Source organism: Sinohyriopsis cumingii, chromosome 16 (genome assembly GCF_028554795.1).
Source record: "Sinohyriopsis cumingii isolate HCF-2022 chromosome 16, ASM2855479v2, whole genome shotgun sequence".
NCBI classification, from domain to species: domain Eukaryota; kingdom Metazoa; phylum Mollusca; class Bivalvia; order Unionida; family Unionidae; genus Sinohyriopsis; species Sinohyriopsis cumingii.
The window spans coordinates 35,638,188-35,659,678 of record NC_142976.1 but is presented as its reverse complement, the minus strand read 5'-3'; the positions used below and the strand labels follow the sequence as shown (position 1 = coordinate 35,659,678).

General features: G+C 36.6%; 1 protein-coding gene across 1 annotated transcript in view; it reads right to left on the bottom strand.

Annotated features, from left to right (window-relative positions):
* The window catches only part of LOC149780203 (ammonium transporter Rh type A-like), a 77,222-nt gene that overhangs the window by 39,125 nt on the left and 16,606 nt on the right, over window positions 1–21,491 (bottom strand). Inside the window, exon 2 of the mRNA XM_089936960.1 lies at window positions 700–889. Within this exon, the coding sequence (XP_089793086.1) occupies window positions 700–889 (190 nt within the window). The remainder of the gene's footprint in view (window positions 1–699; window positions 890–21,491) is intronic.

Sequence of the window (21,491 nt, the reverse complement as noted above, 5' to 3'; positions counted from 1 at the left end):
AGTGGCCACTGTGTGGTGGCTATACTGGATATCAGGTCAGCATGAAGTTCATCTAAGACCAACTGGACATCACACGAAGTCTTTTGGTAAAACCCCCAATCAATATAAATGTCTGTTCAGGACGAGTTGCAATAAGAAGCTTATATGATGGCGGCCATATTGGATTTCAGATCGGCATCATTTTGATTTAGTAATAAGTAGACATCATAAGAAATCTTTTAGTGAAAAACTCATGTTGATATTTTATCCATGTAGGAGGAGTAGCGATAACAAGATTTTGAAGATGCTGTGGCGGCCCTACTGGACCCCCCATATAAGCATCAATTTTATTTAGGACTAACTAGACATCATAAAAAGTCATTTGGTGAAAAGTGCATGTTGATATGTCCATCCATTCGCGAGTCAGAACAACATGGTTTTTTTTTATTAAACACTTCGCATGATTTCTAATTAGTTCCAAATGATAATGGTGCAGATCTTACGTCCAATATGGCAGCTACGGCAGCCATTTTGAAAATCTTGTTATTGCTACTCCTCCTTATCGGGTGATGGACGATATACAACGGACCATCCCAAAAAAATTCTGATCTATCACCAGTAGAGTTAAAATAATAATAACAACAACAACAAACATTAGTTGTGTCTAGAGAGGAAGGTATTTGATAGCTGGTAATTTGCCTGTTTTAAAGAACAACTCACTCTAGCAGAGTTATGTGTATCTTCTCCCCGTGCGTGACCTGGTGAATGACGCCCCGGACTAAAAACGCCCACTGGATTGCAAATGCAGCAATCAGGAGGTTAATGCCGACGGCCGAGTAACCGTAACGCTTCAGGAACGTCATCAAGAACCCAAACCCAACGAAAATCATGACATGCACATCCTGAAACACTGAAATAGAAAGACTAGTATGTACAAACTGTAACACTAATACGTATGTACAAACTGTAACACTAATACGTATGTACAGACTGTAACACTAATACGTATGTACAGACTGTAACACTAATACGTATGTACAGACTGTAACACTTTAATACGTATGTACAGACTGTAACACTTTAATACGTATGTACAAACTGTAACACTAATACGTATGTACAAACTGTAACACTAATACGTATGTACAAACTGTAACACTAATACGTATGTACAGACTGTAACACTAATACGTATGTACAGACTGTAACACTAATACGTATGTACAGACTGTAACACTTTAATACGTATGTACAGACTGTAACACTTTAATACGTATGTACAGACTGTAACACTAATATGTATGTACAGACTAACACTTTAATACGTATGTACAGGCTGTAACACTAATAAGTATGTACAGACTGTAACACTTTAATACGTATGTACAGATTGTAACACTAATATGTATGTACAGACTAACACTTTAATACGTATGTACAGGCTGTAACACTAATAAGTATGTACAGACTGTAACACTTTAATACGTATGTACAGATTGTAACACTAATATGTATGTACAGACTAACACTTTAATACGTATGTACAGACTGTAACACTAATACTTATGTACAGACTGTAACACTAATACGTATGTACAGACTGTAACACTAATACGTATGTACAGACTGTAATACTTTAATACGTATGTACAGACTGTAACACTTTAATACGTATGTACATATAGTAACAGTTACAAGAAGTTTATGTACTCGGATTTTAGTTTCTTAACTATGGCAAAGTTTGTGACAAGTAGGGTATAGAGGAACATTGGCTTCAGCAAGTCATCAGTCTAACTTTCTTTAATCATTGTTGTAATTATTATAATTATTATTATTATTATTATTGCTGTTGCTGTTGTTATTAGTATTATTATTACACTCACACACACACACACACATATATATACTTTTATTATACCACAGATATATTAAATTCATCCTTTTTCACGTTTATATTACCACATTCTTTGCACAAATGGATTGAAACTGATATTAGTATAGATAATATCCAGCAGGTAGGTCACTCAGTGGAACAATTATATAGATAATTCCAAAAGCCCTATACCTGCCCAGGCTACCTCAGTTCGACTGCCAACATAGCCAAGAATGTCTTCAAAGCAGTCAAAAACCAGCCTAATAACTCGTTATAGAGACTGGGGGTCGAAATTGTAGAAGACCCCCCCCCAAAAAAAAAACAAAAAAAAACAAAACAAACCGAGACGGACGAGAGAAATTGCGGAGGATCAAATCCCCCAAAAAATGGTCAAAAATGTTTCCGAATGAAAGTTTTGGCTTCAGGATTGAATCTGGTCGACTCTGTGGAGATGTAAAGAAGTAACGAAATTGTTAAGTCACTGTAACTGAAATTATTATTGCTGTTTCTGGTAAGAAAAAATAAACAAACACATGACCCTACCTAAAAGCTTATCATTGCAACATCTACATTGTAGAGTGTGGAAAAAAGACATTATCAGCAATAGCTATGTTAATTCAATGAAAACTGAGCGCTTTCTGAGTTACGAAGACATTGCGGGATTATTTAGGTCGTATATCTTACATTCTCACAATAGTCACTGGGAAAGGGATCTGTTTTTAAATTAATAATCTGAATGCAGGATTTATACAAGAACTTAACTGGATAACTCGGCTAATTTATTCCCAGATAATTTACAATCTTAAGTTACCCGCCTGAAAACGATATTTTAGACGACACGTATTAGCGGGTGGTCGCATTCTAAGTACACCGAATTATTTCATTTAGACGCCCTTCTTTACTATCCACGTTGTTTCTTTAGTATTTTTTAATGAAGCAAAATTTAAGGCTCGTTTTGTATTTTAAATCTATTATTGCCAAATATGTATTAGTCACTCTGATAAATTAGGAAAATGTCATTATTTCTAAGCTTTTTGACGCTTATATAATCTGACTTTGCGTGTATTGGTAAGGAATTACGCTCTTTTCATTCCATCCTCCCTTTATCTTTCTTTTTTTCTTTCCAGCCATCCCCCCACCACCCACCCACCCACCCAAAAAAGAACATAAGGTGGACATAACAACGAATCAATGTAAGTTTCGTTTCATTCACCGGATTTTAAATTGATCAGATACAAACTTATTCCTTGACGGTATCGAATGTTTATTTTCTGTAACCGTCTGGTTTTGGAACAGCTACGTAAACAAAATATGTCATTAATCCTTCCTTCCTTCCATAAATGTTTGAACACTTACATACATATATTCGCTATCAATCAATCATCTATCCACACATTCATACAGCCAGAAAGACAAGACACAGTCAGCCGGCCATACATACACACACGCACACATAGGTACGTATACGTAGGTACATACATACCAGGCATGCATGCATACATACATACATACATACATACATACATACAGCAAACCATGGCATTTTATTTACTGTGACAATAACGTGAATATCAGAACCTGGAGAAAAGAAACTTTCACCCTACACAAAACCGACAGACAGACGTACAAATCCAAGAAACAAAAACGTATAGCTTTTATACATGTTAGCATGCCGTCATTTTCCAAAAGAATTTATACGAAAATAAAAACTCATGCAAGTTCATCTGATCTCGTCAGGGTTGAGAAAATATATCGTGAACTACTGTTTCCAATGTTTCCTTATCATTCAGAATTTACATCGAACATCAAAACATGATATGACTCAATGAAAAATTGCATCATGTCGTTCTATAATCGAAGTCACAGAGATTTCGATGTCAACAGGTGATACATTCCAACAAGCGTTTATCGACCAGGCAAAATTACGTAATATATATTTGTTGAAGTTTATATCATTTACAAATAAGAAAGAAAAGACAGAATATTTCCCTTACATGTAAAACAAAATGTTTTCTCACTGAAATATTTAATTGTGCGTGCTGTCGCTTTACGGCTTTTTAGTGCGATGGTATTTGAAACATCTTTGTCAGCATGGGAATGGTATGGAAACAATAGTTATACACCTGATATAACAATATATTCAAACGGTCAAAAATAACAGTACGAAAACTCAATGATTGTGAACGCTTCGAAGACGTAACAAGATTTTACGCTGCGATTGAAAGTGAGGTCGTGAAACGTTCAAGAACAGCACAAGCTGCACAAAACGTACGAAGCAGTACATGAAGAAAGGAAGTCAGAAGATGGTTAGCTATGCACAGAAATGGAACGGTATAATTCGAAAACGAAGAGTTACTAAAGTCTAAGCACATGATACAGACACAGCACTAGATATATGTTTCACATGGATTACACATCCCACCATAACACCTACCCCCCTCAAGCTTTACAAAAACTTTTCTCGGAGCTAAGCGGGATTTCAAAAGTTGATCTAGTGCATCCACGAATATCAACACGCGGCCGTCAGTGGAACACCGGACAAATTCCAGTCTGTTCGATATTGAAAACAAGAAGTGAACATCCGTATCTATTGTCAGATTGAGCGTCTAAGATTAAATGGGTACATAATAAGCATGTAAGATTATATGGATACATAATTGCATAATAAGCGTGTAAGATTAAATGGGTACATAGTTGCATAATAAGCGTGTAAGATTAAATGGGTACATAATAAGATTATACGATTAAATGGGTACATAGTTGCATAATAAGCGTGTAAGATTAAATGGGTACATAATAAGCGTGTAAGATTATATGGGTACATAATAAGCGTGTAAGATTAAATGGGAAATTAATAAGCGTGCTAAATCTGTTACATGACAAATTTCACGTACTGCACCGAAGTCTGGGTATGCACTGATCGCATTCACTCCAGAGCAGATTACGTGTTGCACCCAGGTGATAGATATGGATAGCATAGACTCAGATCTGCAGTCACATACTACTCTGATAATATTGCCAGTGATTTCGAGAGACAAGTATAGACTCTGATCTTCTGGCGTATTAGGTCCTACACTGTTTGCAGCTAGATGCTGTGTATACACCGGACAACACGATAACAGGTAAGAAGTAAATGGGTGAAAAACCAGTCACGTGACGCAGTTTACCAAAGTTTATCATTGCTAAACTTGATCCGACTTCCTGCACACAAAAATATTGTTTAAGGGGATCGTAAATTACATTATCTCGTCTTCCATGAAAACAGGCCCTGTCATAAAAATGTAAAGTTAGGGATTTTAGACTGGTTTTTAAATAACTGATACTTAAAATGAGATTTAAGTAAGATAGGAGTCACGACTTACGTATCTATTGAACCATGTTATTAACAATTAATGATTTTCTGATACTAAGACATTGCACTTCTGTGAATACAATCTCTTGAGCATACATGAAACCTTTGAATATTTGGAATTAATTTTGTAAAAATTAGATGAAACGTTCTGAATTGCTGAATGACTAAATGACGCGTAAGGTCACATTTAAGGATTACGTCAAATGTTATGGCCATCACACCATGTGGTATGACCATCTGATGTTGCTGTTGTAGGGTTTAACGCAGTTTTTCATACATGGCGGCCAGTAGCAATGATGGAGGATGAACCCGGGAAAACCCCGGAAAGAACCACCGACCCATGAGAAGCTACTGGCAAGCCTTCTCACATATCCACATTGACCGAACCTGAGACTCGAACTCACGCAGAGATAGGTGAGATGGCAACGATCCGTAACGGTGACCACTTTAGCTCACTCGACCACTCGGGGCCCCTATGACCATGAGATGTCAGATGAGTACAAGCTATACAGGTTTTATTTGTAAGTAATTCTTACTGGCAGAAGTACATAGATTACATTATTGTATTTAAAAATAGGTAAAAGTATTAAAACAACTGTCAATGAAACAATTTTTGCTTAAGTTTTTTAACAAAAAAGAGATCCCGACAATTCTTACTTCAAACAAGACATTCCATTTTTGTCCAGTCGGCCTTTCATTGGGGTAGAAAGTATAATGAAAAAAGAAATTGATTTTAAACAAAACAATTTTAATCTAGTTTGTTTAGGGAGGGACGGACACGCACACAAACGCCAAAAGTGATCGTAATGTGGAGATTCTTCCCAGGCGAACACGACAAAAGTACAAAATGTATCGATGCAAAGAAATTTAGAAATGTGTAGTCTTCAGTCCTATAGATTAGAATGATCCCATCATGTTTCTAGAAGTCCGCAGTCAACGATCCTGTAGTATAACATATATCTTTACATTGTTTCTAAAAGTCCACATTAATCAGTCCTACAGTACAGAATGAATCTATCCACAGTTTATACAAGTCCGTAGTCATCAGTCCTATAATACAGAATGTATTGATACACAATTTCTATAAGTCCTATGATACAGAATGCATCCATGCACTCGTAAGCCCTATCGTACTGAATGCATCCATGTACAGTTTCTAGAAGTCTGCAGTCATCAGTGCTATAGCACATAATGAATGTATCCACGTACATTTTCTGGAAGTCTGCAGTCATCAGTCCTGAAGTATATAATGTATCCATGTACAGTTTCTAGAAGTCTGCAGTCATCAGTCCCGTAGTACATAATGTATCCATATACAGTGCCTAGAATTCTGCAATCAGCAGCTAACAAATTTACAATTATTGCGTAAATATTAATGAAAACGTTTTTTTTTCTAGCTCAACAAAATAAAAGTCGTAGTCAGAGATGCGCGCAAACTTTATCCTTAAATGATAAATAATAAGTTTATAATTACAGATTCGAAAGTGCTGAACAAATGTCATACTGCAGAAAATAAATAACAATTCTAATGAAACACTATACATCTTATTTAATATAAGAAAATAATTATTGTGAAATTTACATAAAATGTAAATACCAAATTAGAATTAATTCTGTAAGTCTATAATGTCATTTAATCACCAGTTTCTTATACCTAATTATCTGCATGCAGACTCTTTTCCTTGCGCAAAGTATAAAAATGTAGACAATGCCATTAAGATTCTTGTTGGATTTACATGCATAAATGTTTCTGTATTCAGTCATGAACCAAAATATCCTGGTAAACGTTTGCTTCTCAGTTTCTTATACTAATGGCAAACAAGCAAATTATGATATTCATTTTCAACAGATTTTCGTTTGCACCTTTCACACTGAAAAGTATGCAATACTGATCTATATCTAGTCAATGTCATTGTAAAATGAGCTTCATTTATCACACGCGGAAGGCTTTCAAATTATAAATATTCTTTATACAAGGAATAATGTTCTAGCTTGTTGGAGGACCCCAAAGGAAATATCAAATGTTTGCTTATTCGCATCGACAGTTATCTCATATTTCACTGACATAATTCACAATGTCACCGTTCCATACGTAAAAACATCTAAATTATCTAACAGAGATTTAACTGGAAATGAAAAACATTTTCCATTTTAAGATATACCGTTATCAGCATTGACTTTAAACGCATTGCAAGAGGCGCACTAATGCTGTTTTCATTGACTTTAAACGTATTGCAAGAATCGCACCAATGCTGTTTTCATTGACTTTAAACGTATTGCAAGAATCGCACCAATGCTGTTTTCATTGACTTTAAACGTATTGCAAGAATCGCACCAATGCTGTTTTCATTGACTTTAAACGCATTGCAAGAATCGCACCAATGCTGTTTTCATTGACTTTAAACGCATTGCAAGAATCGCACCAATGCTGTTTTCATTGACTTTAAACGTATTGCAAGAATCGCACCAATGCTGTTTTCATTGACTTTAAACGCATTGCAAGAATCGCACCAATGCTGTTTTCATTGACTTTAAACGCATTGCAAGAGGCGCACTAATGCTGTTTTCATTGACTTTAAACGTATTGCAAGAATCGCACCAATGCTGTTTTCATTGACTTTAAACGCATTGCAAGAATCGCACCAATGCTGTTTTCATTGACTTTAAACGCATTGCAAGAATCGCACCAATGCTGTTTTCATTGACTTTAAACGTATTGCAAGAATCGCACCAATGCTGTTTTCATTGACTTTAAACGCATTGCAAGAATCGCACCAATGCTGTTTTCATTGACTTTAAACGTATTGCAAGAGGCGCACTAATGCAGTTTTCATTGACTTTAAACGCATTGCAAGAATCGCACCAATGCTGTTTTCATTGACTTTAAACGTATTGCAAGAATCGCACCAATGCTGTTTTCATTGACTTTAAACGCATTGCAAGAATCGCACCAATGCTGTTTTCATTGACTTTAAACGTATTGCAAGAATCGCACCAATGCTGTTTTCATTGACTTTAAACGCATTGCAAGAATCGCACCAATGCTGTTTTCATTGACTTTAAACGCATTGCAAGAATCGCACCAATGCTGTTTTCATTGACTTTAAACGTATTGCAAGAATCGCACCAATGCTGTTTTCATTGACTTTAAACGCATTGCAAGAATCGCACCAATGCTGTTTTCATTGACTTTAAACGCATTGCAAGAATCGCACCAATGCTGTTTTCATTGACTTTAAACGCATTGCAAGAATCGCACCAATGCTGTTTTCATTGACTTTAAACGCATTGCAAGAATCGCACCAATGCTGTTTTCATTGACTTTAAACGCATTGCAAGAGGCGCACTAATGCAGTTTTCATATTCGAGTCCAAAATTTCATCATGCACATTTGTATCACACTGGATATCTTCCCAGTTCATGACAGAGAACATATATATTAACCTCTATTACTTCCCACCGTATTGTAATTTACCGCCATTTACAGGCCACCTGTTTTACAGTACATACTAGCTTACTGGTCCTTCTGCACACAGCATTAACGCAGAGCTGACGTTATATGATGAGCAGGCAGATCAGGGTATATGTTGTTTTTCCGATTATTTATCCCTAACAAATTGCACAGAGCCAGATCTGATCGTGCATTATGCAGTAGCAGCTAATGCTTTACGCAGTTTGCAATTGAATCCGACAAAAAGCGGGTAATTACGGTATTTATTCATACACGTATAATTGTGTATATATGTTTTGTCTAATTTAACATGTGTTAATGTATACAGTTACTTGCTGTCGCTTGCACACGTTTACTTGTTCAATTTTACAATTTGTCATAAATTGCAATACAATAAAGTTGTTGATCCGTTTCTTCATCCTCTGAATCATATAGTAATAAACTGGGAGAATGCGCAATTGTTTATAACTCTCCATTTCAAGGATTTCTAAGATATTTGTGATCATTTGTTTGATTATGGGAAGTCTGTGCTAGGAATATAGTCCTCAGCCCGAATAAATAGCCTATTACTAGGAGCAAACGTCATGGAGCGAAGTGTTGGTGAGATTTCATGATGGCATGGTTTAATTTTAGTGAATTCAGGTCAGAGCCGCAAGAGTGTCCCTGTCGCTCAGTAGTCCCTATTAAAATCTAATTGTGTAAATTGGTTGTGTGACTCCCTGTGCAGTATTTATGATTGGGGACTGATGTAATGCACAATGGAATAAAAGAGAAGGGATTGTTCCATCGTCGGTAGGCGCCGTTTATTGTTGATATGATGGTAAATATGGTGTAGAATTACAGGCAAAAATGAGGCTTAAAACCATGATTTGACTGGCCTAAGGTGGTGTAGTAAAAATAGTTCCCTGTATTAGGTGGCTGAGTTATATATTTTCACGGCGTGAAATACTGGCGCTACGTTACGGAACTGTAATGAGGAGAAACCATGCAGTTGTGAGGTTGACAGGAAGTTGTGACGTAAATGTGTAGTCGTAATATTTGTGATCATGTATTAATTATAGCAAAATTATTTATAGTCTGTACTCGTTGGAATTTCCAGTTTACAAAGTAGTTGTATGGACGTCCTTAGAAGATTGAATGGAACCATGTGACTTATAGTGGGATTCACGCGAGGGTTTAAATCGCTCAATAAAGATACCCCTTTGGCTTATTACAAAATATCGTCACACGCCGTCTTAAATACGCGTAACAATTTCACATCTATGTACGTGATAACTGTCAATACAGACTAATATTGTAAATTCCTTTGAATTCCCTTCATAAAGAAGACCAACTCTCCTTCTTTTAAAACATCATAATTGTTGGCAGTAAACAATACAGCCAACAATTCAGGCATCAACTATAGAATAAGCCTATTGTGCTTCAGGCAGCCAGGCCAGTGAAATCTCCTGCCAGACCATGCCCAATGACGTCACTGCCATAATGCTATATTTAGTTTGAGCAGCTTCTCATATGAAAAACAAATATTATCAATATTAAAAGTAATAGAAAGGAATCTATGTGAATGGGGAAGCAAGCAGCCAGTAAATGCATGGGGTTATAGTCAAAGTGGAAGGATGCATATAGGAAGACGGAAAGTCCAGACTTTAAAAAGGCAGTTCTTAAGTCTATCTGAGTGATCAAACATTGCCAACACTACCAGGATTACAATTGTCGAATGCAGTGAAACGTCATTGTTGAAGGCTGACACCTGACTGCAGTAAAACGTCAGTGTTGAAAACGAACACCTGGCTGCAGTGAAACGTCAGTGTGGACGACTGAAACCCTGACTGCAGTGAAAGATCAGTGTTGAAGACTGACACCTATCTGCAGTGAAACGTCAGCATTGAAGACTGATACCTGACTGCAGAACTAATAAAGCACTTGTTTGAAAATGCATTCGTTCCATCATACAGTAAAATCTTGTAACAAGGGTCCCTAGAAGGGAATGATGCTCTACCGTAAAGTTTTCCAGAAATTCAAGATAAAACCTTTTCATCCTTTTAATACCTTGTTCACTTAGGATCGTGTATACACCATTAGATGTCTACTGGTGCAAAACCCCATGTCAGAATGACCGTCAACTCAGGGAAAGTTGCGAATAAAGATTTTCAAGACAGTAGTCGTAGCAGCTTTTTACTGGATGTATCATTGGCATCATTTTCTTTAATGACCAACTAGGTATCATAACAATATACTGGCGAAAACCCCATGTTGATATAGCCATCCATTTAGGATGGGTAGAGTAATAATATTTTAAAGATGACGATCGGCCAAATTGAGGATGAATTTGCATCATTTTCAGGACCAATTAGACGCAGTAAGAACTCTTCTAATGACAAACCCATGTCAAATTAACTTTTCATCCAAGACCTGTAGCAATACCAAGAGTTTCTGGATATAGAAGGTCGGATCAGTCTTCTTTTAATTTTGGAGCAGTACGACATTATAAGAAGTCTTTGTTGGAAACCCCACAATAACAAAATTTTCAAGATAGCTGCCATGGTGGCCATGTTGGAATCAGAGGCGCACCATTTTCATTTGAGACCAACTAGACATCATAAGAATTCTTTGATAAAAAATCCTCATGTAGATGCTACCTTAAAACTCATATTCATGCGACCATCCATTCAGAAAAAGCAAAAAAATTCTCAAGATATCAAAAGAAGGTTTCTGGTGTAAACCGTTTGTCAATATGACTTTATATTTATGAGGAGTGAGATAACACTATTTCAAGATGGCTGCTGTTGAGGCAATATTGGATATCAGATCGGCACCATTTTCACTTAGTATCAATTAGATATCATAAGAAGTATTTCTGTGAAACCCTATGTTATCATGACCATCCATTGGGAAGCAACAGTGATAACAATATTTTCAAGCTGAGGCCACAGTAGATATCAGATCGGAATCATTTTCATTTCGGACAAACTAGGCATCACAAGAAGTCATTCAGTTAAATTCCCATGTTGATATCACTATCCATTCACGAGTAGTAGCAATAAAACGAGTTTCAAGATGGCTACTGTGGTGGCCATGTTGGATGTTAGAGTGGCGCCATTTTCTTTCGGGGTCAACTAAGACCATGAGATGAATATATGTGTAAAGGTTCAAGTCAATCCTCCAAGTAGTTTAGGAGGAGTAGCGATAAAGATTTATTGGTAACGGCCGACTGAAGACAAACGAAGAACAAAAGACCATCTCATAAGCTACAACCAGTACATCTAAAACTCGCCAAACGAGAAAATAGAAAGGAAACCAATCAAAAGGCCACATTACTAGATAGCTGCTGGAGAAGATGGTCAGAATATCTACTGGGCTGTACAAAGAGTACATCAGCAAGAAAGCAATTTCTGCTGTCGACTCGGGCCTACGTTCCAGTAGAATGACATGTAAATGCGATTGTCCAGTACACCTAATGTCAGAGTATCCAAGGGGGCTGGTTACTTTGTGTATATTTTATTGGGGAACTTGGGTCTCTTGTCTCTGTCTGTCTCTGGGGGAATTTTAGTGTCGATTATGCTTGCTACGGCTTCGATCACTTGGTTGACACAGACATGACATACTAATAGTCAACAAGTCTGTCCCCTAGGGTCCTATACAAAGCAAAACTACCACAATATAAATAAATAATAAATAAATAAATACAGAGTAGTAGAAAATTTGTTCTTTATTTTTCCATTATCATACACATTATAGCTAGTGCATACAGTGCAAGAGGGATATAAACTGAAATAACCTTGTCATAGCCATAAATTAGGATATTACTGAGTTGGAAGGTAATGAAAAGAAATTAAATACTAAATTTCGCACTTCAAAGATAACCCCTGCGGTTATAACACGTTGATTTACATTCAACGATTTGACATAACCTTAAAACCGCATTTTGCCTCGAGAAAATCACCCCTGGAGCAACCACCTAAAACAAGTCTCCTCAAGTGTTACATAGATTCTAAACAAATAAGAAACACATTTGTTTTCTTTTTGTTAAAAAATTATCTGCTATATAAAAACCAGTGAGATTTATATCGTCCTCCTGACGCCATATGTTATGCCGTATCAGTCACAATGACAGCTGTGCGAGTACACGAAGAGTTGGTACTAAGGCGAATTTAACAGAATCCTCTAACATGTTCTGATTGATACACACCAACAGTATTCAAACTGACAAACCCAAAGCTGTCAAACAAAATAATATAGACCCAAATCTGTAATGCAAAATTACACAGATCCTAATCTGTCAAGCAAATTGTTATAGACCCAAATCTGTCGTTCAAAATGATCTGTTTCGTGAACTGAAATTAAAACTTGCAAAATTTTATTGGAGCGATACAGTCTATATTTCCTTAGTAGAAACTCTTTTTATGCTGTTTTTAGAGTAAAGGTTGTGCGTATGTATGTGTGTGTAACATACATGGTATGTATGTTAAGTAACCATCGTCATACAGTTGAATGAGAAAAGAGAAGTAAAGGTTGTGTGTGCGTGCGTGTGTGCAACATGGTACGTATAGTAATCATTTTCATAAAATTTAATAAGTCAATGCAGACAAGAAGTAAAGGTTGTGTATGCATGTGTATTTAACATACATTCATGGTATGTGTGGTAACGATCGTCACAAAGTTGATTAAATAAGACAATGTAAAAAAGTAAAGGTTGCGAGCGCTTATGTGTGTTAATGTGTGTGTTAAAGGAGCCCACGTAATTTTTTTTTTGTATATGCAACAATAACGTTATTTTCACGAATTTCATTTTCAATTCAAAATATTTTGAATAAATAAAGTCAAAAGACATTTGAATACTTGTACAGTAAACTTTTAAAACTCGACGAACTTCAGGTTAATATGCTTTCCAGTTTACGGTGTTGCCGAGTTTTCTAGCTACCAGGCACCAGTGGACTTTGCGCCGTGACTAATGGAGTCATTGTGTGGTGACGAATATTGGAGTGATAACTGTCTGGTTTTTCGAAATTTTACCACATCTGAATTTACCGATTATCTGTACCTGCATCAAATTCTTGTGCTTTGATGCTGAACGATATTTAAATTAATATAATAACTTCGATTTGGAGGTACCGAAAAACTGCACTGAGAGTATTATATGTCTTTATATGTGTGTACAATCTCTTCAACACAATAACCGATTATACAATTAGCATTTTCTTGAAATCAATGTACATTACTCTTGTCTGGGTCTTACGTGTGTAACACCATGACTCTATATGTACAGTTGTCTTCTCAGGGCATTAAGTATGTAACACCATGCCTATATATGTACAACTGTCATGTCCGGACTTCAAAAAATAACACCATGCCTATTGTTGAACAGTAGTCTTGTCCGGACCTTAAGTATGCAACACCACTCCTATGTAAGTAAAATTATCTTCTCCATACCTTAAGAATGGAACACCATGTCTTGTACTGAAACATCTTCAAAGCCATTTCTTAGAGATCAAGGAACACCTTCAAAGCCAATTCATAAAGATCAATGAACATCGTCAAAGCCATTTATTAGAGATCACGGAACATCGTCAGTCATTTCTTAGACGTAAAGGAACATCGACAAAGCCATTTATTAGCGATGAAGAAACATCGTCAAAGCCATTTCTTAGAGATCAAGGAACATCGTCAAAACCTTTTCGTAGAGATCAAGGAACATCGTCAAAGCATTTTTTTAGAGATCAAGGAACATCATCAAAGCTATTTCTTAGAGATCAAGGAACATCATCAAGATCCATGCAAAATTGATTAGGGTAAAAATATTCTTAGTATATCTTAATGAGAAAGTTTGCATTAACGTTTTATAATAATTAATACAGGACTGTTATCATAATACATTCACAAGTCACTTCAATGCCCGTAATATTGTCCGGATTTTGTGTCGATATGCGGTCATATACATGTCTAGGAACCTTTTTGAACTCTAGTAAGCGTGATAATCAAGTTTTTGAGTCCATCTGTTATTATTTGTATCCGAGACCGTGATCTCGTGGTTAGATTGTCGGCCTAGTATGCGGGAAGTCGCGGGTTCGAACCCAGGTCAAGTCATACTAAAGACTTAAAAAAAAAACTGTTACTAACATCTGCCTCGCTTGGCGCTCAGTATTAAGAGGTTAGTGTTAGGATTGGTCAGCCTGGTGTCAGGATAACGTGACTGGGTGGGACATCATGCTACATCTCTGCGACATGATGGCCCAGTGCTAGACATCACTATAAACTGCCACGGTGCAGGAATGGTAGCGATATGGCTGACAAATTGTTAAAGCTGCGTCAAGAAATCCAAATCACAACCACATTATTTGTTTCATTTTGTATTGCATCTGTGCTAGAGTCTCCCATCATAATTGTTTCTTTCTTTATTCCTACTGTAGACGCGATCTGGTTTAGTTTCATCTGTGCCATACCATGTTACGGTAGAATCTTATCGACCACAAACAGTTCCAGTTAAAACTGGTTGTCTTCTCGATATTCATTTGGATCTAAAAATCCTCAAGGTCATCTCTGAATTTCTTATATGAAGCCACATGTGCTCGACGCGAGCTTGATGTTGATAAAACAAACCCCAATAATCTGAAGGAGAAAATCATACATAGTGACAAAAATACCATAGATTACCCCCTTGACCCGTTCTGACATAGGACCCTCTTTATCATACTATATAAGAGAGAAGGTACATAACTTCCAGATACTTAGTTCCACCCATGCCCCTCGATGGCTTATTTTACTCCTGAGATATTTTTCTATTCATCAAGCTATCATTGACTTTTCTACGTTGTACCAAAATGAAGTTTGGGGCTCCGAAACGTGCGAATCTCGCGAATTTTTTCCTGCCGGCACACCGTCACGCTCAGGTGACAACCGGTGAAAAATGTTACATATACCATTTTTGCGACTCTACGATACATCCTTCTTTAATTATAGAACAGTGGTAGATGCAAAAGTAAGTTTTTACTCGATTCAACTTATGAATCCTGTTCCATAGAAGAATTAGACATTGTCTTCTTCACTACATATGCATTGCTTACAAGCGACTATTATTTTCAAAACATGTATACGATGGGGCACACACGTCAACGGCCAAATATGATTTTCTCAAACGGTTAACTTAAATAACATCTACGCATCAGAGAACCGTTTTACGATGTAGACTATTATATATATATATATATATATATATATATATATATATATATATATATATATATATATATATATATATACGGCCAACCGCGTTGTCGATAATACATTGAAAAAGCCAATTACGTTATCGAGAATACATTTAAAGCCACTCACGTTGTCAAGAATACGTGCAATGCAAGTCACCCGGTTTCGAACAGAGATCCATATTATTATGGTTTATTACTCTTGTATCTGTTCCATTAAACTGAAGTGCTAGAATGCTTCACACATAATTAACCACACTGAGAAGATAAGGTCTCGCTCTTTTCCAGAATTTATCGCCGTCGCATTTCTGCGTACATTCAGTCCTTTAATTTAAAAATTCATATTAGCGAAAAGTATTTAACAATCTTTCACCACAGCTGAGATATTATCATAAAGATTAAGTGGTGTTTAACCTACATATTCACATCAGCGGATTTTGACGCAAGTAACCATCCAGGGTAAGGCCTTGGATTGCATACTACATGATGGATTCTACTTCAGCTCTGAAACCTTGGGAAATGGAGGCAAGTACAGGCGTGGAGCTAAAAGACATATCGATAGGAAAATGGAAGCATGGGCAGGCTTGGGTGCTATAAAATCACATGGGCAGTAGTGGGCTATGAAATAACATGGACAGGCATGGGGGCTATGAAAAACATTGTCAGGAATGGGCTATGAAATAACACGGGCAAGCCTGGGGTTTTGAAATAACTGACGCATCGATAGGAAATCATTTACAGTGGAGCACACAAATTCACCTTTCGTCTGTTTTATCATGCGCTCAGGGTCACCGTACATACTTGCTAAATCGGGTCCAACTGCAAACGACATGCACGCTGCTCTACCGTCGCTCAATACAGATATAAAAACATGAAAACGGAAATAAAGCAACGTCAGAATCTCATAAACGTTAGGCGTATATATCATCCCCTAAGTTAGTTCCATATTTTACTTCACAGAAGAACTGAATATTAGGTACAGGTAACGTAAATAACCTACTTTTCTGATATAGACGATAGGGATTCCAATACTTTTCGTCCAGGTAAAGACAATGTCTTGATTGCAACACTTCGGTGGAAACGAAAACCTCTGACTGCTGAATTCACCAAAATGTGCTCAATCATTTACAATGACGTGAAACGAGTCGACGATGCGAATACTGGACGAAATCTTCCACAATTAAACAAACGGTGTTTCATCTAAATATTGTCGATAAATGAATCCTAGACTTGGTAGTCTTCACGAAACATCGCAATACACGAGAGGAACGTTCAAAATACGCCCTATACTAAAAGGAAACACAATACTGTCGCACGGGGCGCTCATTCATCTGTTCAGAGCTGCCAAACACACTTCCAGCTGTTTACAATGACTACGATGAGTGTGCTATATTTGGGCACAAACGACTATGTGTACCTCTCTAACAATGTCTAAAAAAACACACGCTCTGCTGCTTTAGCAAATAATGTGGATAAGTGACTATGATAATGGGTTTAAAATAATGCCATATGCCACCAAAGCGCCTCGCTAACGTCGACTGACACACGTTCAAATAGTAATGGATGCAAGGGACAGTCTTTTGCGCAAATTTAACGCCGCATGCACCTGCCTGATATAAAAAGTTATAAATAAAAAGAATACACGAGTAAGGTCATAATGGTCCATATTTTTGGGATAGGTATAATAAAGCAAATCACAAATATATCATCATTTGACCTAAGACGTTAATGAAAGTTGATAGGATAAAAGTTTATGTACCCTAACCCCAAATTTATACATGTATTGTTTATGTCTGAGGGCCATTTTAGACAGCTGTGATGTTCACAGTGCAAACGCAAGCCATTTTCCTGGGTGATTATTTTGAAAAACATTATGTACTTAATAGCTTGATGCAATTCAAAACAGTTGTCATCCATGCAGGTTTTTAGATAGTCTACTCGCCTTGAACCCCACGTGTCTACTTCTAATGGTGGCTAGCTCTGCTTCCTAGCCAATTATTTGTATTTCACTGTCTACATACTGTAAAGTGACTATGGAAGGCGTACATGTCTTACATCAATTTCAAGAACAACCCAAGCCTGAAACACCCAATTCACAAATATGTCCCTACTTTTAATTATTAAACAAAACTAGCTCAAAAAGTCACATCACAGCCTCAAGTTAAAAAATTTGAAAGGGGCCAATTTACGAAACAGTCCCTTTCCACCACAGTATTCTTATAGGATAACAGACAAAGCAAACCAAAAAATGTAGTCGTCTGAACCCAATTATGTAAAACGGATGAATACATTTGGCCAATGAGTACAGAGGTCGCCATCATCATAGCAATGTCTAGCCATAAGGCAGAAAGGTGAGCTCTGTTTGAACTACTAACTCGCGAGCAGAAAAAATAAGTTATGGTATTTGGTAAAAAGTGATAATGATCCAGCGGACTTTTAGGAAAATGCTTTATTCATTATCAGATTGTCCAGTCCAAATGTTCTATTGCACAGCAAAGTTCAAATGGACTAAAGCATATACCAATGGCTACAATCAGGGGGAAACTGTTTACCTCCGCCAAGATCATCCATTCGCTTTGACGCTACTCATGCTTGAGACGCTAAGCGACATTGAGCTATGGAGATATAAAGAAGGGATGTTTTCAAACTTTAAGTTTTTGGCACTAGATGAATTAAGTAAGTCGTGACAGTCGATTTATTGAAACAGTTAGTGACCCATATTTCTGTTCGCACCTAATTGCAGGTGATATTGTCAACAGGAGAAACATAGGGTACCAGAAAGTACATTTTAGAACATTCTCAGTCTCCAATCAAAGAAACGCAAGCACATGCGCGTCGTTATATAAAATGGAACTGAAAAGGTGGAGGAGGTTCCGACTGACAAGTATACTAAAACATTGGACAACATGAACCCTAGGCATCTTACATCTTGTCGGAAAATTCCATTGGTATGTACTTTACTATGTGCAATGTGCCATTCAAGCATGTATTACTGCACAATATATACACTTCTGATAACAAGGTTCCAATAAAAGAAAGAAATTAATAATAAAATGATATCTTTTTTCATCTATCTATTCCTGATATTAGTGACCTCTTCTGGGTTCATGTCCCAATTATAACCTATTGCAAATTATCTCTTAATATACAAATAAATAATATACAATATGATTGTTATAAACTGGTGATGTAGATATCGAACCGGAGAGTGAATTCAAATACAAGAGTTCATTTTATCCAGTATTGTCCTTCTTAATTTACATCATTTTTTTTACCATTACTGTAAATACCATGTGCTTTTTCATTTCCTCCTATCGCTACTAACAACTGAGTACCAGTATAAACATGACGTAATTGATACTGCAATGTGGCGAAATCATTGCATAATGTTTCACTTCGGCTTTGAGAGAGGAATATGTAAAGGTGCAACGTCGCTTGCTGTTGTACTATATCCATTTTTATAAAGGTGGAAGATAATTAGATACAATATGATAAGATTAATATAGTGGTTCATAAAACAAAATTTGTAGATCCAAATAATTACATTAATCTTGAACTTTGGTCTCACATAGAAACCATCCCATCATTTAAACCATCTCTGATCGAGGAGGGTCATTCGGGACACAATTTACTTCACAACTAAGGATTTCTATTCCTTCGGGAGGTTATTTACTTCACAGCTATGGATTCCTATTCCTTCTGGACACAATTTACTTCACAGCTATAGATTCCTATTCCTTCGGGACAAAATTGATTTCACAGCTACGGATTTCTTTTCTTCTACAAGTAATTTACTTCAGCTTAACTTAAGTCTTGAAAGCTCAACACATCATAATAACAACTTGTAATTACCAAAACAACCTGTAATCACCAACACAACATGTAATTACCATAACAACCTGCAAACTGTAATTACCAAAAACAACCTGTCAATCCTGTTCTCCATTTCTTGCTCTATCTTTGGTGGTATCTTGACAAATACAGGCTACAAATAACAGCGATAAAGAGGATAGGTAGATGGATGGGTATTTCCCTCCCCTACCCCCACCTGTTGATCTGACCTCAAGATCATGACATGTTTTACCATGAGTTTGTATCAGACTCAAAAATACGGCTTTAAATGCCCTTCATGTACAAACATACAAACAGACACGCATGCACATACACACAGAGTAACTGTGAATACATTCTTCAGTACTGCTTTGATGTAGACTTTTATTAAACAATAATTTATCTTGAAAACAATAATTTACTCTCATATCGATTTAAACTGTTTAAAGCTACGTTAAAAATCTAAATCACACACACACACGCACGCACGCACACACACTTGAAATTGTTTAGCTTGGGTCTGAGCTCTTTTTCAAATTATGTTTTATCACCTCTGTAGAATGGACTAGCTACCTAGTATATTCTGTCATAACAGATAACAGTAATTTAGTGACAGTTAGCAACAGTTGGTCTACACAGCATAATATAGCATATGTATCTACTAATTTCTGTGGCAAAAATTACATAATTTCTGTAAAGAAACAATCAGAAAAGTACTTGACACAGATATAATTCAGATAACAGGAATTTAGAGGGATACTGGTATTTTTTATTATGATCACAAAAACTGGAACACGTTTATCAATATCTAGCAATTTGTGTTCATCAGTTGAATCCTGTTTAAAGTTAGCCTCAAGGGAGAATAGTCCTTGACTAATGAGTCACCCTCTATAAATAAAGCATTATTATTATTATTATTATTATTATTATTATTATTATTATTATGTTATCCGAACCATCAAACATATACGTATTCTCAGTACTTTGATTTATAAATTTGCGCTGCAGTATCGTTAAATGTACGCCATCACTATATTCGGAACAACTTCGGCTATTTCTGCTACAGCAACACTTGCTCAGATGCATGTAGGAGCAGTAATTTACAGAAAATCTTAATGTTGTTTGCCGGAAATTTCTCCGCAAAAATAAACTCTATTCCTTGGACCATCTCAGCTATTTCTACGATTGGATTACCTGTTAGATTGACCGAAATGGTCCGTACATGCGTAGCTACTCAGTTAATGTTTATTTTGTAAACAGCCGAAGTGGACAGAATGGTAGCCATCCGTAGGATAGACACCAAAGTTGCGAATGCCATCACTTTTGTTAGTTATGCAAACGACTTCATAGCTCAACAAAAAAAACAAAAAAACACATGGTGAGTTTAAATGACACAAACACAGTCCTAAATTTGTTCACGGTATTCAGATAAAACTGGGTGCCTGACTCGAACGCTATTAACTAAACCCATAGTAGTCCTTCTCCATTTTTGTCTTCTTTATTCTACTTATTTTTGAAGCTAAAAAACCTACGCGTGTCACAAAAATATGAATTACACGTGTTTCGCAGCTAAAATATTGGACCCCAGGTGGCCAAGTGGTCTAAAACGCTCGCCTTTACCGATCACTGAGTACGTGAGAAACTGCCAGTAGCTTTGGTTCTTACCGGAGTTTTCGCGGGTTCTTTCTCCAGATATACTGGCCGCCATGTACAGCCTATCTTGCGCTGAGAAATGGCATTAAACCCCAAAACAACTGAAATGTATAAATGTCATTGCATTTATATGGAAAATTATATTATCTTTAA